The sequence below is a fragment of the Canis lupus genome, chromosome 14, assembly GCF_048164855.1.
Source record: "Canis lupus baileyi chromosome 14, mCanLup2.hap1, whole genome shotgun sequence".
NCBI lineage: Eukaryota > Metazoa > Chordata > Mammalia > Carnivora > Canidae > Canis > Canis lupus.
In genome coordinates, this window is record NC_132851.1 from 60,271,360 (window position 1) to 60,288,393 (window position 17,034).

A 17,034-nucleotide genomic window follows, 5' to 3' on the forward strand; every position below is an offset into this window, starting at 1 on the left:
AGGGCCATTTGCTAGCTAGAGAATAACAGGTCATCAGGGAGATCTATTTTTTGGTCTTGTCCTTTGACACAATGGTCCTTTGTATAAGCTGATATCTATAGCTTACATCTTCTAAAACACTTTTCAATTACTTTCTTATTCATTTAATACATATTTATAAAATGCTAAGAGATGAATTTTATGAATAACATAAACAATTTAACAGAAAAGCCCATCAAAATGAAAACTCACCTTTAAATGTTTGTTTGGTGAGTCTTAGGACAAAGGGATGCTTACATGTTCAACTCTGTGGCACCTTATCAGAGATAAATAGGGAGACCTACTGTTTACAGGGAAGTGTTGCAGCAGGATATCTATCATTATTTTAAATGAAGCTATTGTAGCAACTGTCGTTTTCAAAAATGTGAGTTATGTTGACTTGTGAAAAGGAAGAAACTTTTTGGGAACCTACATCAGTATTACGGAAAAGTGTCATTGTGTCTCTTCTTACATTGGGATTCAAGTACCCCAAAGGTATGTGAATAGGTACCAAGGAGAACACTAAAACTACTGGAAAACCTTGGGGTGCATCTTCCTGGTACACTAATTATACTTGATGTTTTGGCAAAAAAATTTGCTTTTAGTTTTTTTCTTTGAGGTAAGGATAAAAAGCACTATTTTCATATTAAAATGTACATAGGTATGTTCAGAATACAAAATAAATTCACATGAATTTCCAAGAGAAGAAAAGTTGTCTTAAATTTTGTGCTCTACACTTTTTTTTTTTAAGATTTTATTTACTTATTCATGAAACACGCACAGAAAGAGAGAGAGACAGGGAGAGAGAGAGGCAGAGACACAGGCAGAGGAAGAAGCAGGCTCCATGCAGAGAGCCCGACGTGGGACTCGATCCCGAGTCTCCAGGATCATGCCCTGGGCTGAAGGCGGCGCTAAACCGCTGAGCCACCCGGGCTGCCCTATACATGTTTTTTACTATGTTCCCTGAACACTCTGTGTATATTCACACCACGCTATTATTAGAACTTTACCAGAAGTTTGAGAAACACAGACTGTAGTCAAAAGAGCAGAGACTTTGCTTTTGAGTTAAATAAACTGGAGGTTAAGTCCACAACTTTCTAGTAATGTGACCCTGGACTAGTTATTCTTAACCTTTTTAAAAATTCTATTTGTATAGTAGGGATAACAATACCGATCTTATAGTATTGCTATGAGGATTTGGAATGGTACAATGCTTGGGACATAATAGACAATTATTAAGCAGTAGCTTTTTCATTAGTTTCTCCTCATTCTATTACTTTTTTCTGGATTGATATATAAAGAAATAACTATAGTGATTATTAGTTAGCTTAATTATCCAGAAGAATAGTCTTTAAAACTTTGTGTTATATACCCTTATTATGTTTTTATTTCAAATTTCACATATATGTGTGTGTATATATATATATAAGATAGAAACAATAAGATTTAATAAGAACATGTAAGTGGGTCATGAGGTGAGATAAATCAGGGGTATGAATATCAGGAGGGCATAGGTTGCTTAATCCAAAATACATATCTAGAAAAGGTGGGGAAAAAAACTAAGTAGAGCAGTATCATCATCCTAATGTGGGAATGAAAGTTTCAAATATATGTACAAATTTACCAAAATATAGACCTCTTACTACCAATTCTCAGTTATCTAATGAAGAGTTCTAGCTCAGTTCCACATTATGATATGGCTGGTGGAGCTATTCCAGGCTGGCCGTGGGAAAGCAAGGCACCTTGCAGGTGCTCTGGGACTTCCCTGGCACCAAGAACTAGTGAGCACAGAAGGAAAAATGAGAGGTTTGTCATTACTTGAATTAGCTTGTGGTGCAAGGTGGGTGTACTCTGCTGTGTGCCAGGCTGAACGGAACACTTCTAGGAAGAAGATTGGGCACTGTGTGCAGGTCAAAGCTGTTTGGCTGGTTTGGAGGCAGTTTTAAGACACCAGGACCCTCCATTCACCATCCTATCCACCCATCTGTGTCAGATAACTGAAGGCCCTGGGGACCACAGGACTCTCCTTTTGCTAATACCAGTTCGTTTTTCTGCTGTCTTTCTTGTTTGCCTACTATTTTCACTGGGTTCAGCTGTCCGTCCCCCTACACATGTCACTCCTCCCTGGGCAAGTAATTCGACTGCATGAAGTCCTAGAGAGAGAGAAAAAAAGGAGGATTGAGACAGAGCAGATGCCAAGCTCAGCTCTGGGAAAGGAGAAGGAACCAGTTGAAGATTATGTGGATGTACTGAGCCCTATGCCAGTGTAAGTGGACCACTTAACTATGGGGTTTGTTATCAGATTGTTAATATTAATTTCTAATTACCAAAGAGAGTGAACCATTGAGCTTCATAAAGCATGGGCACTAAGGTGTCATGTGGATAAACATTAGATCTCTGAGTCGATGCCATATTTCCTCTTCTGTGTCATGATCAACAAAATGCAAAATGCAGGTTTGAACCAACCCTCTTACCACACAGGAAATCCCCTTCCACCCACATCTGTAGACCAAATAGATATTCTTTCCAAAGCTCAAACCCAAACCTTTCTGCTATGTAGAAAGAAGGAAAAGATGTTTTTTTTTTTCCATCATGCAACTCTATGAATGACTGATTTTCTGTCAGAAAACTATACCAAAGAATTTTAAGTATCTGAATGTTCTATTCAATTGTCCAATCAGTGAGTGGTCATTGAGCTTGAACTTGAGGAAGACCCTGTGTAAAGTGTATAAGGTATCGTTGGGAAAAGGAAGAGGCTGAATTCAGCAACACCTTTATTTTTTACTCCTATTTTGCTGGAAAGGGTGACGAAGATTGTGAGCCATTTCCTCCTGGAACTGTGGTCTTCTTGTTGGTGAAACTTGTCCTGGTTCCATCACAACATCAGGTTCTTAGGCATAGTCTTGCTGGACTGTAATGGCTGAAACCCGCCTACCATCACTCTTAGCTGAAATCAGTGACATCTGATAGCCTGACAGATTAAAAGTCACAAAGAGTGCTTCTTTTCCTTTTTTCCTCAGTAAAACAAGTATTTTTAATATTTTTATTATATAGATAAAAAGAATATTTAAATCATTCTGTGTCGTACCAATCAGAGATATTCACTGTTAACATTTTGGGGTATTGCAAATCCTGCCAGATTTTTCTCTGTTGATAAAACAGACTTTTCATTGGCTATGATATTTACTATAAAAATGAGAAGTGCTCTCTTAAAAATGTGACACATAAAAATAGCACCAATGCCATTAGAAAGCCATATTATACCAAAAGGAGTGAATGCAGACATACCTTTAAATATGCTATTTATAATTGAGTAATGGGCATTAAGGAGGGCATGTGATACTATGAGCGCTGGGTATTAAACACAAATTATTGAACATTGCATCTGAAACTAATGATGTACTATATGTTGGCTGATTGAATTTAAATTAAAAAATCAGTTATTTAAAACTGAGACCATACAAGAGAAGCATATAAAAAAATGCTTTGCATCCCTGAAGGGAAACTGTCAACAAATATTTATCCAAGAGCTTATATAAACTGAGATTATGAGCTGGGGATACACTATTAATTCCTGGCTTAGCTGTTCAAGTGATAATGATGATTACATACTGACCAACAAATAATTTTTCAGGCCTTTTTTGGTTAAAGAAAGAGGTTTGGAGGGATGAGGGAAGGAAGGCCTTAAGCATAAGGTATATTTAATAATGGCACAAGATTATAATAACGGTAATTATATCATTGTAATAGGACTAATAAAGCTGGGAATTAAGTTAAGAAAACTTAATAACTGCAGCTCTTAGAGTTACTTTGGTAGCATTTTTTCAAGTAATGATCTTCATCAGTTGAAAAAAAAAAATCCCGTTTTTTGTCTCACCTCTGTAGATGTTTTTATTCAGTGTCCCGGAAAGAAGCAACTGAGATGCTTGAGAAGAACCCTTCTTTGGGAAATATGATCCTGAGACCTGGTAGTGACAGTAAAAGCTACTCCATCACCATCCGGCAGGAGATAGAGTATGTTTAATTTAAAAAGTATGGAATTGTTAAAAGCATGGTATCACTTTAAAAAGCAAAGTCACACAAGATCAGCATCTGCTATGTGTTTTTGTTGGGACTAGATAAACATAATAGGCAAAGAATGTTATGGAAACAATCCTAAAGATTGAGCCAAGGGTAATATTTGCAGTAGGGAAAAAGAAAAACGGGTGAATTACTTTGATCCTGGGTATAGTTCTGTTGTTCATTCATTCATTTGTTTCACAAATATTATTGAGCATCTACTATGGGGCCAAGTAATATTCTAGGTACTGAGAATGGAGTAGTGAACACAACAACATCCCTGGTTTAAGGAGTTTACATTTTCGTAAGGGAAGATGGATGATAAATAAACACATAGCTACGAGAAATCATATATATAGTAATAAGATCTATGGAAAAAATAGGACAGATACGGGAACACTCAGCGATGATGGATAAACATTTTCTGATTACTATTGTTTTGGTTTGTTTTGTTTTGTTTTTGGTTGATTTTATTTATTTGACAGAAAATGAGAAAGAGAGAGTGCATGCACAAGCAGGGGTAGCGGCAGGCAGAGGGAGAGGGAGAAGCAGGCTCTGTGCTGAGCACAGAGCCCGACATGGGGCTAAACATGTGGCTCAGTCCCAGGACCCTAGGATCATGACCTGAGCTAAAGGCAGATACTTAACCTACTGAGCCACCCAGGGGCCCCACTATTGTTGTCCTAATACAGAGTGGTCAGGGAAGGCCTGCTTTATTAACTAGCATTTAAATAGGGCCCTGAAGGGAGGGAGGGAAGAAACCATGCCAATATTTGGGACAGGAGCATTCCAGGCATTAAATACATGTGCCCAGAGGCAGGAGAGGGCTGGGTTTATTCAAAAACAAAAAGAGGCCACTGTGATTGCAATGCAGTGAACAAGCAAATAGTGGTACATGAGATTTCAGAGGTGGGGGGAGGGACTGATCACTCTGAGCCCTCCAGGTCACTGTAGGGCAAGAGTTATATACTCTGAATGACACGAGAGGATTCTGGAGAAGAGGTAACATAACCTGACATCTATAAAAAGGACCACATGGGAACCTCTTGTCAAGGTTAAGAATTTCTTTCTAGTAAAATGGTTTTACCTTTGATAAAGTCAGTGACACATGCAAAAGTTGGTTTTTCCATGTAGCTAAGGTGGTTGGATCTGCTAAGGTCCACTCCAGCTCTAAGTCTACGAAATCTTGCATTTCAATAAATGGGCACTCTGGGTTAGTTAACACTTTGACAACTGATAATGAAATTAAAATACAGGTTTTTGTCCTAAATGAAAATGTTCAATAAGTAATTATCTTTCATATAAAAGCATAACCAGAACTTTGATTCTTGAATTTGCTATTCTTTCTGGGGATAATATTCCATTAATTATTTTAGCTGTAACATATCTGTCAATGAATCTATCTACCAGTCCACTATAAATATCAATAATTCTAAATATATGAAGTATGAAGACACTGACAGTGAATAAAAGCAGGAAAAAGAGCCATGGTCCAACAAGTTTCATCATTTGCCAATTACTCCATATAAACAGAGGCTGGTCTTTATACAACAGCCGTGTGCCCTGAACAGGTGGCAAGAATGAGAGAGAGTAGATCAGGGCCCAGTTCTGTGCGTGAAGTGAGAGTCTGTGTGTGTGTGTGTGTGTGTTTCCACAATGAATATCTATGTCACCTTAGCCTTCTTGTCTTTTTTTTTCTTCTTCTTTTTTCTTTTCTTTTCTTTCTTTCTTTTTCTTTCTTTCTTTCCTTCTTTTTTCTTTCTTTCTTTCTTCTTTTCCTTCCTTCCTTCCTCCCTCCCTTTCTTCTTTCTTTCTCTTTCTTTCTTTCTTTCTTTCTTTCTTTCTTTCTTTCTTTCTTTCTTCTTTCTTTCTTTCTTTTTTTTTCTTTCTTTCTTTTCTTTCTTTCTTTCTTTCTTTCTTTCCTTTCTTTCTTTTTCTTTCTTCTCTTCCTTCCTTCCTTCCTTCCTTCCTCCCTCCCTCCCTCTCTCTCTTTCTTTTTTCTTTCTTTCTTTCTTTCTTTCTTTCTTTCTTTCTTTCTTTCTTTCTTTTTCTTTCTTCTCTTCCTTCCTTCCTTCCTCCCTCCCTCCCTCCCTCCCTCCCTCCCTCCCTCCCTTTCTTTCTTTTCTTTCTTTCTTTTCTCTTTCTTTCTTTCTTTCTTTCTTTCTTTCTTTCTTTCTTCTTTCTTTTCTTTCTTTCTCCTTCCTTCCTTCCTTCCTTCCTTCCTCCCTCCCTCCCTCTTTCTTTCTTTCTTTCTTTCTTTCTTTCTTTCTTTCTTTCCTTTTTCCTTCCTTCCTTCCTTCTTTCTTTCTTTCTTTCTTTCTTTCTTTCTTTCTTTCTTTCTTTCTTTCTTTCTTTTTTCTTTTTTTCTTTCTTCTTTTCTTCATGAGAGACACTCAGAGAGAGGCAGAGGGAGAAGCAGGCCCCATGCAGGGAGCCTGATTCAGAACTTGATTCCAGGACCCCTGAGCTGAAGGCAGAGCTCAACCACTGAGCCACCCAGGGGTCCCCTGTTTCATTATTTTTTATTACAAAGGCTGATATTTGGAGTTAATGTATTTTCAACTAATATGATAGAATATCACAGATTACTCAATTTTAATTTATTTGATTTATAATTCAATTGGCTATTTTGAAACAAATCCAAAAGAAATAAAAATTGTGACTGCCGTTACATTAGAAGTCCTGGGAGAAAAGTGAATTTTTTTGTTGAGTACATCCTGGTCAAGGAGGCTGTTCTTTTACAGGGCTTAGGAAATTGAATTGAATATACCTTTAAAAATTAAGAGCATATATAACTGAATTAAAATCTGTTTCTCAGATTTTGTTTTTAAAAATTTAACTGCTGGAAAGCTAAATGATGCAAGAGGATGATTAACTTTTTCCCTTCATTTTATTCTTTTCTTGGTTGGATTGAGTGTTCAGTTCATTAGCATGTGAACCCTATGAATGTGAATACATTTCATACAGAATAATGTATTATTATTCTGTATGAAATGAACAAAGTCCCTAGGAGCTAATGACTCTTTAAGACCATGTGTTTTCTGCACAATAGCAGCCTGAGCTCTTTATAAGAGGGTTTAAATTAGCCCAGCTTTTGCACTGCATTTTCCGTAAACGTGAACTATCAGAAATAACAGCATTTTCTGCTGTAGATGTGGTTTGTGACCAAACTCAATGAGTTTCTATACTTAGGATATGAAATGAACATCACAGTTTTTACTTATATGTGTATTATATTTAAGTCAAATTTAAACTCATAAGAAAGAGTCTGGCAAGGGAGTTTATATCAAATTTCCTATTTCTAATTTCAGGAAAGTCACTGCCAGTTTGAATTCATATAGAAATTTGTGCTTTTATACAGCTGATGGTCCAAAAAACATAAAATTTCATAAAACTAATCCTCCTCCTCCCAAAAGTTCAAATTTAGAAAGCAGAGAGAGAGGAATGGTCAAAGTAGCATGTTCTAACGCTAGAGTGGGTATGTGCTTATTTAGGAATAGTTTATGGTTGGAATGGACATGAAAATTTTTAACTATTGTTGCACCAATTTTCCTTATGAGCCAGATATATCTATGATATTAGGGATAGTCATATGTATTGTCTAATGCTTCTGAACAGAAATTTGAGAAGTCCTAGATTTCATATCTTCTGTATGAAGTTGTAGCAGTTGAAGAGAGTAGTAGGATGTTAGTTTGTTAGACTGTAGAGCTTAATGTAAAGACTTTGGCAAAAAATCTAGATGTTTAGGAAGCATCTGAACACAGGTGAGTAACAACCCACAAAACCAATTCATTCTCTTACGGGTTGTAGGAGAAATGTGCAGCCATGCAAGTTTAGGCGACTGTGTCTGGTAAAATACTAGCTGAAAAGGACAGGTTAGTTTACAAAACAGTGCTTGAAAGTAAAATTATCTCCATCTGTAGACAAATCAGCTGTGGGAGGGAAGATCGTAGTTCTCAGGAAAAAGCAAAAGTCACATAGTACCAAATTATCAGCTGACTCCTCTCTCCATGTAAAATATCATCTCACTTTACCCAGAGCAGTGATGTGTGAATTCAAAAGACATAGAGCTATTCTTACAACAAACCTAGTGGTTTGGCTTTCTTAAAATTGTTGTGACCACATGACAAGCTAGTAATATACATACTTTGTAAAGTCATCAGCCAAGGAAACACTAGAACATATTGACCCTAAATTAATTCCTTTACAAAACTTGAAGTCAGAAGCTAAAACCAAGTATTTATATAACATTTAAGGCCATACACCTGCTAAATGACAAGTTACTTCTTTTTTGAGATCATAATCAAGAAACCTCAATCTAGCAAATTTTATCAATCTCATTTTTTCCTCTATCTTTATTTCTTTGGAAAAACAAAACAAAATATGAAAGAAAAACAAAAGTCTAAGGGGAGATTCAAAACCTAAGTGATTTCAATGGAATTTTTTTCTACCTTACTTTCTGCCTCAGAACTTAGTCCTCTTAGTCAAAGTTCCAAGAAACTCTGTTAATCTTTGTTTGCTACTTTTCCTCCGATAGCCTTGTTATGGATAATGATGATGATGATATAATAGCTATTACTAACAACAATCGTTGTCACCACTTACAGGGTAACATAAAGAATACTTTTTATTTTTAGTTTTTTTTCTTAGGAGAGAGGTTATTTAGGGGGGAGAAGGTTATTTAGATTTCATCCCGTGTTTTAAAAATAAAGTCCTAGAATAAGCCACCAGGATAGAATAAATAAAAGCTGTTTTCCAATGTGATAGTCAATTGAGAGAATATTTGGATATTGTGGTAGAGGAGGAAAAAGTCCCTTGAAAAGAAGTGTAATTCAGTCCTAGAGGAATGTGACCTGGAAATGGAGAGACGGGGGATAAAAAAGAAGGTGGGAGGCCCTGCCAACAAACTTAACCTGATAGACAGCTTTAGACCACTTCTGTAAATTGGATAGATGTTGAATTAGTTTTTCTTTCAAGCCAATGGTAGTGTAATAAATACTTTTAACTTTTCAACATTACAAGATGTCTTGGTCCTGACACTGTTGTCATATGAATCCAAGGAATTCAAGGCAAACCGACTGACTTCTGCTCTCAGTATAAATCAGTCGTAGCAAATAGCACTATAAGATGGACTTGTAATATTTTAAAAATTCAGTTTCATAAATACTGTGTGCCTAATGCTGGAAGACAAAGGCGAATAGATAAAATACCATGTTTAGGGTGGTAATAATTTAGAGCTCTATGTGACCATAGAAGAGGAAGACACTATGGTTCACCTAGTGGTTTACATTCTCACAGAGCATTTTCTGTATCTGTGAGTTAGCCCCAGAGTTAGCAGTGTCCAAGGTGGTATATGAGCTAGCAGAAAGAGCAGCCATCCAGGGAATTCTGATAGGAATACTGATGAGGGTAGAGTAGAAAGTGATTTTCTTTCAGTAATTCTTTCTACTTCCCTGTTAATCTAGAGAATAACTATCTGATTTGTATGTGCCTATGCAGGATTTTATAATGTTGCCTTGCTTTGTCAATTACTGGCATAAAAAATGATTTTTGCCTGAAAGATTTTTAGTTCTTGATTCCTTTTTTTCGGTTATCCATTCACCTACTCAATGACCCAGGTTTCTATATTCCTAGTGTATAACTCCCTAAAAACAGACATAGAGAACCAGGTAAATAACAAAATAAAAGCCATCATTACCCTCCACCTTTTTTTTTTTTTTTTTTGCCTAACTACGGAAATGGAAACATAGGGTTTACTCTACAGGAGATATTTTATATTCACTTTAATTTGAGTTGATCCAAATGGAGTTTTTTTTTTTTCATTTTAGCTTGCCAAGAATCAAGCACTACAAAGTGATGAGTGTAGGAAAAAACTACACCATTGAACTGGAAAGACCTGTAAGTAGCTATTTCCTTGTCTTTGAGGAATTTGTTTTTCCCCAACTCTACCTTATAGAATTTAAAGAAAGATAGAAAAGCCCTTGCCTAGGAACATAGTGCCGAAAATGACAGATAACCAGGGTGATAAGTGAGATCCAGAAGCAGGTAGATGAGGCGCCGTAGAAGAGAGTGTGCTAACGATTCTGTTTGTTTTTCTGTAGTCTTTATCAATACAATTATTTCAGAGAGGGGAAAATTTTTTTGTTAAATATCTGTTTTATATCCTCTAACTCTCCGTATTTCAATGTGCTTATTTCTAATGGGGAAAAAAATCTGTGGGTGCCCAGTCCTCTAATACCTGTCATGCAGTTTGGAAATCTCTCTCATAATAGCAACATAATCATGAAGAAATGCTCTATTCCTAGTCTGCAACCCCTTTTCTACCCCAGTCACCTTACCATGGAGCTAATGATATGATATCATAATCACTAGGTCACTGGGTTAGGCAGAGAAATAAGTACTTTACATATATCATCTAGTTGAATATTCATCATTGCCCTGAGGCAATTACTGTTATGCAGGTAAAGGTAGTAATGTGGGTTGTGGTCCAGGTCCTGGGAAAAGGGACTACGGTCGTGTGATGTCAGGCTGCAGTGGGACCAGGAAAGTTATATCACACACATGGAACTCATGAGTCTTGAAGATATGTATCTTAACACCTCTAAAACTGAGCTTAGTGCATCTGTCTCTCCAGGCCCACTGTGTTGCTCAGATAGCAAAAGGGGCAGCATGGTTGAATTTTATTTTATGTTTAGAACCTATTTCTTAGAATGCAGTCCTGACTTTTGCCAAGAGGAGGGAAGCTGCTGACTCATATGTTCCACTTACATCTTTGCCATAAATGCCTTTTAGAGCTTCTCAGCTCTCATGTCCATGCCTGCCAGGGCTTTTTCAAAAATTGTAATGAAGGAAACAAACCACTGGATTGCTGAAGAATAAGCCAAATAGCCAACTGACTGGAAGCAATGGTCAGGAAGAAGAACACCAGGTCGGACTGGTGAACTGGGGCTCCTTTATCTGTAATTAGCCCAAATAGCATCCAGTTTAAGGAAAGCTAACCGCCTGGATTGTTCTTTCCCCTTTCACATTCCCCTATCCTATCCCTCAACCAGGTTGTCATTTTATTTTCTTTCAAATTTACCAGGGATATTCAGGTTTAACCTGATTTTACTTGTATGAAAATATTGGTTTGGGGGTGGCAACACATTTCAGCTACTTTCAGCCAAGTAAATTACCCTGTTACAGTGAGATATTAAAATGCTAAATTCTCTGGCTTTAAGGGTTCTTTGGTTTCAATCAGAAGAAACCAAATAACTAACTTAAGCAAAGACAGATTTAAGAACATGGGAAGCACATGAAATGACTGGAAAGCTAGAAGATCTCCAGGGACTAGGAAGCAGTCACTTGTACAGTTGACCCTTGAACAACATGCGGGTTGGAACTGCATGGGTCCACTTACATGTGGATTTTTTTGATAAGTACAAACAGTATTGTAAACGTATTTTTCTTGTGATTTTTCTTAATAACATTTCCTTTTCTCTGGCTTACTTTATTCTAAGAATAGAGTATAAGGTACATATAACATACTCAAAATGTATTAATCAACCGATCATGTTATTGGTAAGGCCTCTGGTCAACAGTAGGCTCTTCGTGTCTAGTTTTGAGAAGAGTCAAAGTTATAATGTGGATTTTTGAGTGCACAGGGGTTGGTATCCTTAACTCCTATTGTCCAAGGGTCAACTGTAGTAAGAACCATCTGATTAGGAATCTGCTATCCTTCCTTGTTCCTCTGCTCAAGTTCAAACTTCAGGAAGGGAACACTTTCTGGTCTACCCTGAGTCACATTCTCATGCAATAACTAGGAAAGAGTAGAGTACCTAATTATTGTCCGCCAAAATGTACCCCATGGGGAGGGGGAAATTTCTCAACAGGGAATTAGATATTATAAAAGAGAAGGAAAATGCATGGGTCGGAAACATTAGCCATTCAGTACCTCACTGAAGTGAGGTATTGATATGATTTTCTAGAGGTCAGGAAATTCACATCAATCTTCATTAAATTTCACATGAGCTTTCTTTTACTCTCTCTTAACATGGATGACACTGAGCCTTCTCTCACTTTTCATACAGGTTACACTCCCAAACCTTTTCAGTGTCATTGATTATTTCATGAAGGAGACTCGAGGAAATTTACGACCATTTATATATTCCACTGATGAAACCCTTGGTATGTCTGTATTTTATTGCTGTATAAGCAAAACAAAACAACTTTCCCTCGCCTCCACTCCCCCCCCCCCCCACCATATATGTTTTGTAATACCAATCAGGTAGGAATGGAGTTCGGCTTTTAAATCTATTTGTAAGTCATTTTGTCACTGACCTTGTGACCAATATATTCTGGGGGATGAGTACTATCCCACTCTAGAGAAAGAAAAGCCATAAGGCATATATTGTGACTACTAATTTCATCCATCATTCTACTCGGCTTTATCAAACAAGTTAAGATGAAAACCATCCTTATACAGAGTCATGGAAATAGAGCCATGGAAACCAAACGGGATTTAAGAGTATGATCTGTCGACAATACCAGATGCTCTAGTCAGATTAAAATGGATGAAGGTTGGGAATTGGCCATTAGGCAGTAGGTGACTTGAGAGAGAACCTTGTTTCATTATAAAAGCATAAGTCTGAGTGTAAGACAACAAGGAGGGAGTAGTCAGGACTGGCTACAGAATTTGTGAAGCCCCTTGTTCATAAATTATTAAGAATTTCAAAACAGTGATAATAGATCATTAAACCAAGAATGGGATCCTAGGCAGTTTCATAGTTCACATGACCATGAAATTGGCCCTGTTTGCAGTTGTTTTTGGCAAAGCAGGGCAGGTTGAATGTGATACTTTCTTTCCAGCCTTTGAAACAATCCCTGATACATATGATTATTTGACAAAAGCTGTGGGCAGGAGAGATAAAATATTTCCAGTTTGTTTGGACTCAGTTACCAAAATAAGTCCCGGTTCCTACAGATTATGAGGAAAAACAACTTCGTTTGGCTTACCTGCATCAGGGCATATCTGAAAAGTCTGATTAAATTTTAAAAGCCAGCAACTTTAAAAGTCCAATGTTGAAAACATATTATGAATCTTGTGATGCCAAATAAATTAACTTAGAGTCAGAACTTTAGGGAAATCATCTAGTACAGTGTCTCAATCTATATGGGAATCACCTGCAAACTCAGGATAGAAAATGTCTCTAAGATGTGACCATTCAGCTTGTTTGGAGATTCCTAATGATGGTTGCCTCACTGGTTTTTGAGGCAGCACACCTCACCTTTGATCAGTGCTCATATTGGAGAATTCTTCCTTGAGTCTGAAGTATTTCTTTCTTTAACTTCTATATGATCTAATTTCTGGCTTTGAAACAACTCAGGATTTTTAAAATCCCATCAAATATTTAAAAGCAGCCACAATGTCCCTCCCTTAGTCTCTCTTTGTCCTATATAAGTTATTGGTTCCTTCAGCCCTCTTATCACATCTTTGACCTTTCCTGTATACTAATTTCTGAACACCTCTCTTAAAATATAACTACGAAGGCTGAACATATATCACTATGAATATCCCCAGAATAATATATTATGCAGGCGTAATGCAGGAAAACACCATTTATAGAAATCTACTATTAATATAATCATTAATGTAAAAAGTAATTATTGATTTTTTTTTTTCAGAGACCAAAGGATTTCCTGCAACATCTCTAAAATTGAAAAAAAATGTTTAGGGTGGCAGTGAATCTGATATAATTTGTTTCATGTTAGTTATCTAATTCTGTGGGACAAACCACCCCAAAACATGGTAGTTAAATCAACCACCATTGTATTTGCTCACAATTCTGTGCATTGACAATTTGGATTGTATTCAGTTGGGCAGTTCTTCTGCTAGTCTCACTTGTCACTAACACAACTGTAACCAGCTGGTGTCCTGACTGGGGCTGTATGTTTCAGGTTGGTCTCATCACACATCTGTTGCTGGTAGCCGGCTGGAGCTGGCTGAACCACTCTCTTCACGTACTCTCCAATACTTGAGGAGTTAGCTCAGGCTCTCTCACATATCTCAGAGCTGTTAAGAGGAGAAGGAAACCTCAAGTCCTTGGGCTAGAAATTCTCAGTGTTAAGGATCACGTATGGCCCTGTTGGAGCTTCTGGTAAAGGAGAAGCTGTGAATTGAATAAAAAAATTGAAGTGTGATGTGTCTTATGTACACAGCTATACTTCTTTTTTAAAAAAAATTAACCTGCTTGTAATAAACTTCACCTGTTTTGGTATACAGTCTAATGAGTTTTGACAACCACCAGCAGAATCAAGATACAGAAAGTTTCATCCCCTAAAAAAAATGCCCTAATGTTCTTTCTTTATAGTTAACCCTTCTCACCCACAATCCCTGGCAACTACTGATCTGTTTTCCTTTCCTATGGTTTTGCATTTTCCAAAATGTCATATCAATGGAATCACAGTATGGAAAACTTTTGAGGCTGATTACATTCATTCTTCATATTGTCTAGATTCACACAAGTGTTGTATTACTAGCTTGTTCTTTATTGCTGAATAGTATTTCACTCTATGGAAGAACTAGTTTGTTTATCCACTCAACAATTAAAATGTATTAGGGTGTTTCCAGTTTTTGGCAATTATTACTAGACTATATAAATATTCATATACAGATTCATATGCAGATGTAAACATAAGTCTTCATTTCACTTGGGTAAAATATCTAGGAATGAGATTATTGGGTTATATGGAAAGAGTACATTTAACTTTGTAAGAAACTGCTAAACTTTTCCAAGTTCTTTTTGCATATCTGCCATTGATGTTAGAGTTTGTAGTTGCATCCTTACCAGCATTTGGTATTATTATGAAAACATTTTTTAAAAACTTTGAGTAAACTCTACACCACACATAGGGCTTAAACTCATGACCCTGATATCAAGAGTTGCATGCTCCAGCAACTGAGCCAGCCACACAGCCCACTGGTATTGTCATTAAAAAAAAAAAAAAAAAAAAAAAAAAGTAACTCTATTAAGTGTGTAGTGGTATCTCTGTGGTTTTATTTTTAAAATATTTTATTTATTCATAAGAAACACAGAGAGGCAGAGACATAGATAGAGGGAGAAGCAGGCTCCCCGTGGGGAGCCTGATGCAGGACTCGATCCCAGATTCTGGGGATCACAATCAGAGCTGAAGGCAAGACGCTCAACCACTGAGCCACTCAGGTGTCCTCCCTCTGGTTTTAAAATGTATTTCCCTAATGGTTAATTACATTGAGCATCTTCTCATGCGCTATTTGATATTCACATACCTTATTTGGTAAAATATCTATTTTTGCCCACATTTTTGTTGGGGTTTTGTTTTCTTATGGTTGAATTTTGATAATTCAGTGCATATTTTGAATATGTCATTTGTCAGATATAATTTGCAAATATTGTTTTTCATTAACAGTGCCTTTTGCAAAGCATGTTTTAGATTTTAATGAAGTACAAATGATGTTTTTGCTTCTGTATATAGATACTTTTGGTGTTGTATCTGAGAACTCTTTGCCTAAGATCACAAAGATTTTTCTCCCTATGTTTTCTTCTAGAAGTGTCATAGTTTTGTTTCACATTGTCTGTGAGCCATTTAAAATTAATTTTAATGGGAAAATTGATTTTATTTGCATTTAGGTATGTAATTGAGCAGTTACTTAAAAAAAGATAATCTTTTCATTCAATAGCTTTCGTACCTTTGTAAAAAAAAAATCAACTGACCATATTTTTGTGGATAAATTTCCATTGATATATGTTCTTATCCTTTTGCCAATACCATGCTATCTTGATTACTGTAGCTTTACAGTAGTTCTTGAAATCAGAAGATATGAATCCAACTTTGTTCCTTTCAAAATTGTTTGGACCAATCTAGTTCTCTGCCTTTCAGCATAAGTCTTAGAATCAACATACTTACAGAAAAATCCTCCAGAGTTTTGGAATTTGAAGCATTAGATGAGGTCAGGGAAAACTGAGAGATCTTGACATTATTTTCTTCTAACTGGGAAATAATATATCCCTCCAGCTATTTAGGTTATCTTTGATTTCTTTTAGAGTTCTTTATGGTTTTTAGCATACTGATCCTGCCTGCACATATTTTGTTAGATTAATACCTATTTAATTTCTTGGTGCTATTGGTGCTATTGTAAACGATACTTTTTTTTTTTTTTTTTTTAATTCATGATAGAGAGAGAGGCAGAGACACAGGCAGAGGGAGAAGCAGGCTTCATGCCGGGAGCCGGACGCGGGACTCGATCCCGGGACTCCAGAATCACGCCCTGGGCCAAAGGCAGGCGCTAAACTGCTGAGCCACCCAGGGATCCCCAAACTATACTGTTTTTAACATTTTTGATTCCAATTATTTACTGGTAATATATAGAAATATATTTTTTTGTTTACTGATCTTGGAATTCTAAGATTTCATTTGCTACATTTCCATTCATTACTAAAGTTTTTTTTTTTTTAATTTTAATTTTTTTTATTTAGAGAGAGTGTGAGGGAGCCAGAGCAGGGGCAGAGGAGAGGGAGCGAATCTCAAGCAGACTCTGTGCTGAGCATGGAACCTGATATAGGGCTTGATCCGGGACCCTGAGACCATGACCTGAACTCAAACCAAGAGTCGGTGCTCAACCGATTGAGTCTCCAAGGCAGCACTAGATTCCTTTTAACCTTTTTTTTTTTTTTAATTTTTTTTTTCCTTTTAACTTTTTATGCAGACATCATGCCAGCTATAAATAGAGACAGCTTTAATGCTTTCCAATCTGGATACGTTTTATTTTCTGTGTATTATTGCACTGGCTGCAATGTCCAGAACAATGATAAATAGAAATGATTCGATTGGAATCCTTATCTTGCTTTGTTTTCAAGGACAAAACATCCACCTTTCTCTAGTAAGTATAACGTTGCCTGTAGGTTTTAAAAGATGATTTACCAGACTGAGAAAGTTCCC

At 36.7% G+C, this 17,034-nt stretch overlaps 1 protein-coding gene across 9 annotated transcripts in view; it reads left to right on the forward strand.

The window, feature by feature from the left end:
• The window catches only part of STAP1 (signal transducing adaptor family member 1), a 57,107-nt gene that overhangs the window by 28,212 nt on the left and 11,861 nt on the right, over nucleotides 1-17,034 (forward strand). For 6 of the 9 annotated variants that reach the window (XM_072775233.1, XM_072775230.1, XM_072775231.1 and 3 more), the window contains 5 exons: nucleotides 2,112-2,284; nucleotides 3,904-4,032; nucleotides 9,906-9,975; nucleotides 12,147-12,243; nucleotides 14,014-14,333. In XM_072775233.1, coding sequence (XP_072631334.1) covers nucleotides 2,112-2,284; nucleotides 3,904-4,032; nucleotides 9,906-9,975; nucleotides 12,147-12,243; nucleotides 14,014-14,102 — 558 coding nt within the window. In that variant the 3' untranslated portion in view covers nucleotides 14,103-14,333. Of the gene's footprint in view, nucleotides 1-2,111; nucleotides 2,285-3,903; nucleotides 4,033-9,905; nucleotides 9,976-12,146; nucleotides 12,244-13,740; nucleotides 15,089-17,034 lie in introns of those variants that run through there. The other 3 variants (XM_072775239.1, XM_072775235.1, XM_072775236.1) reach the window with 2 other exon arrangements.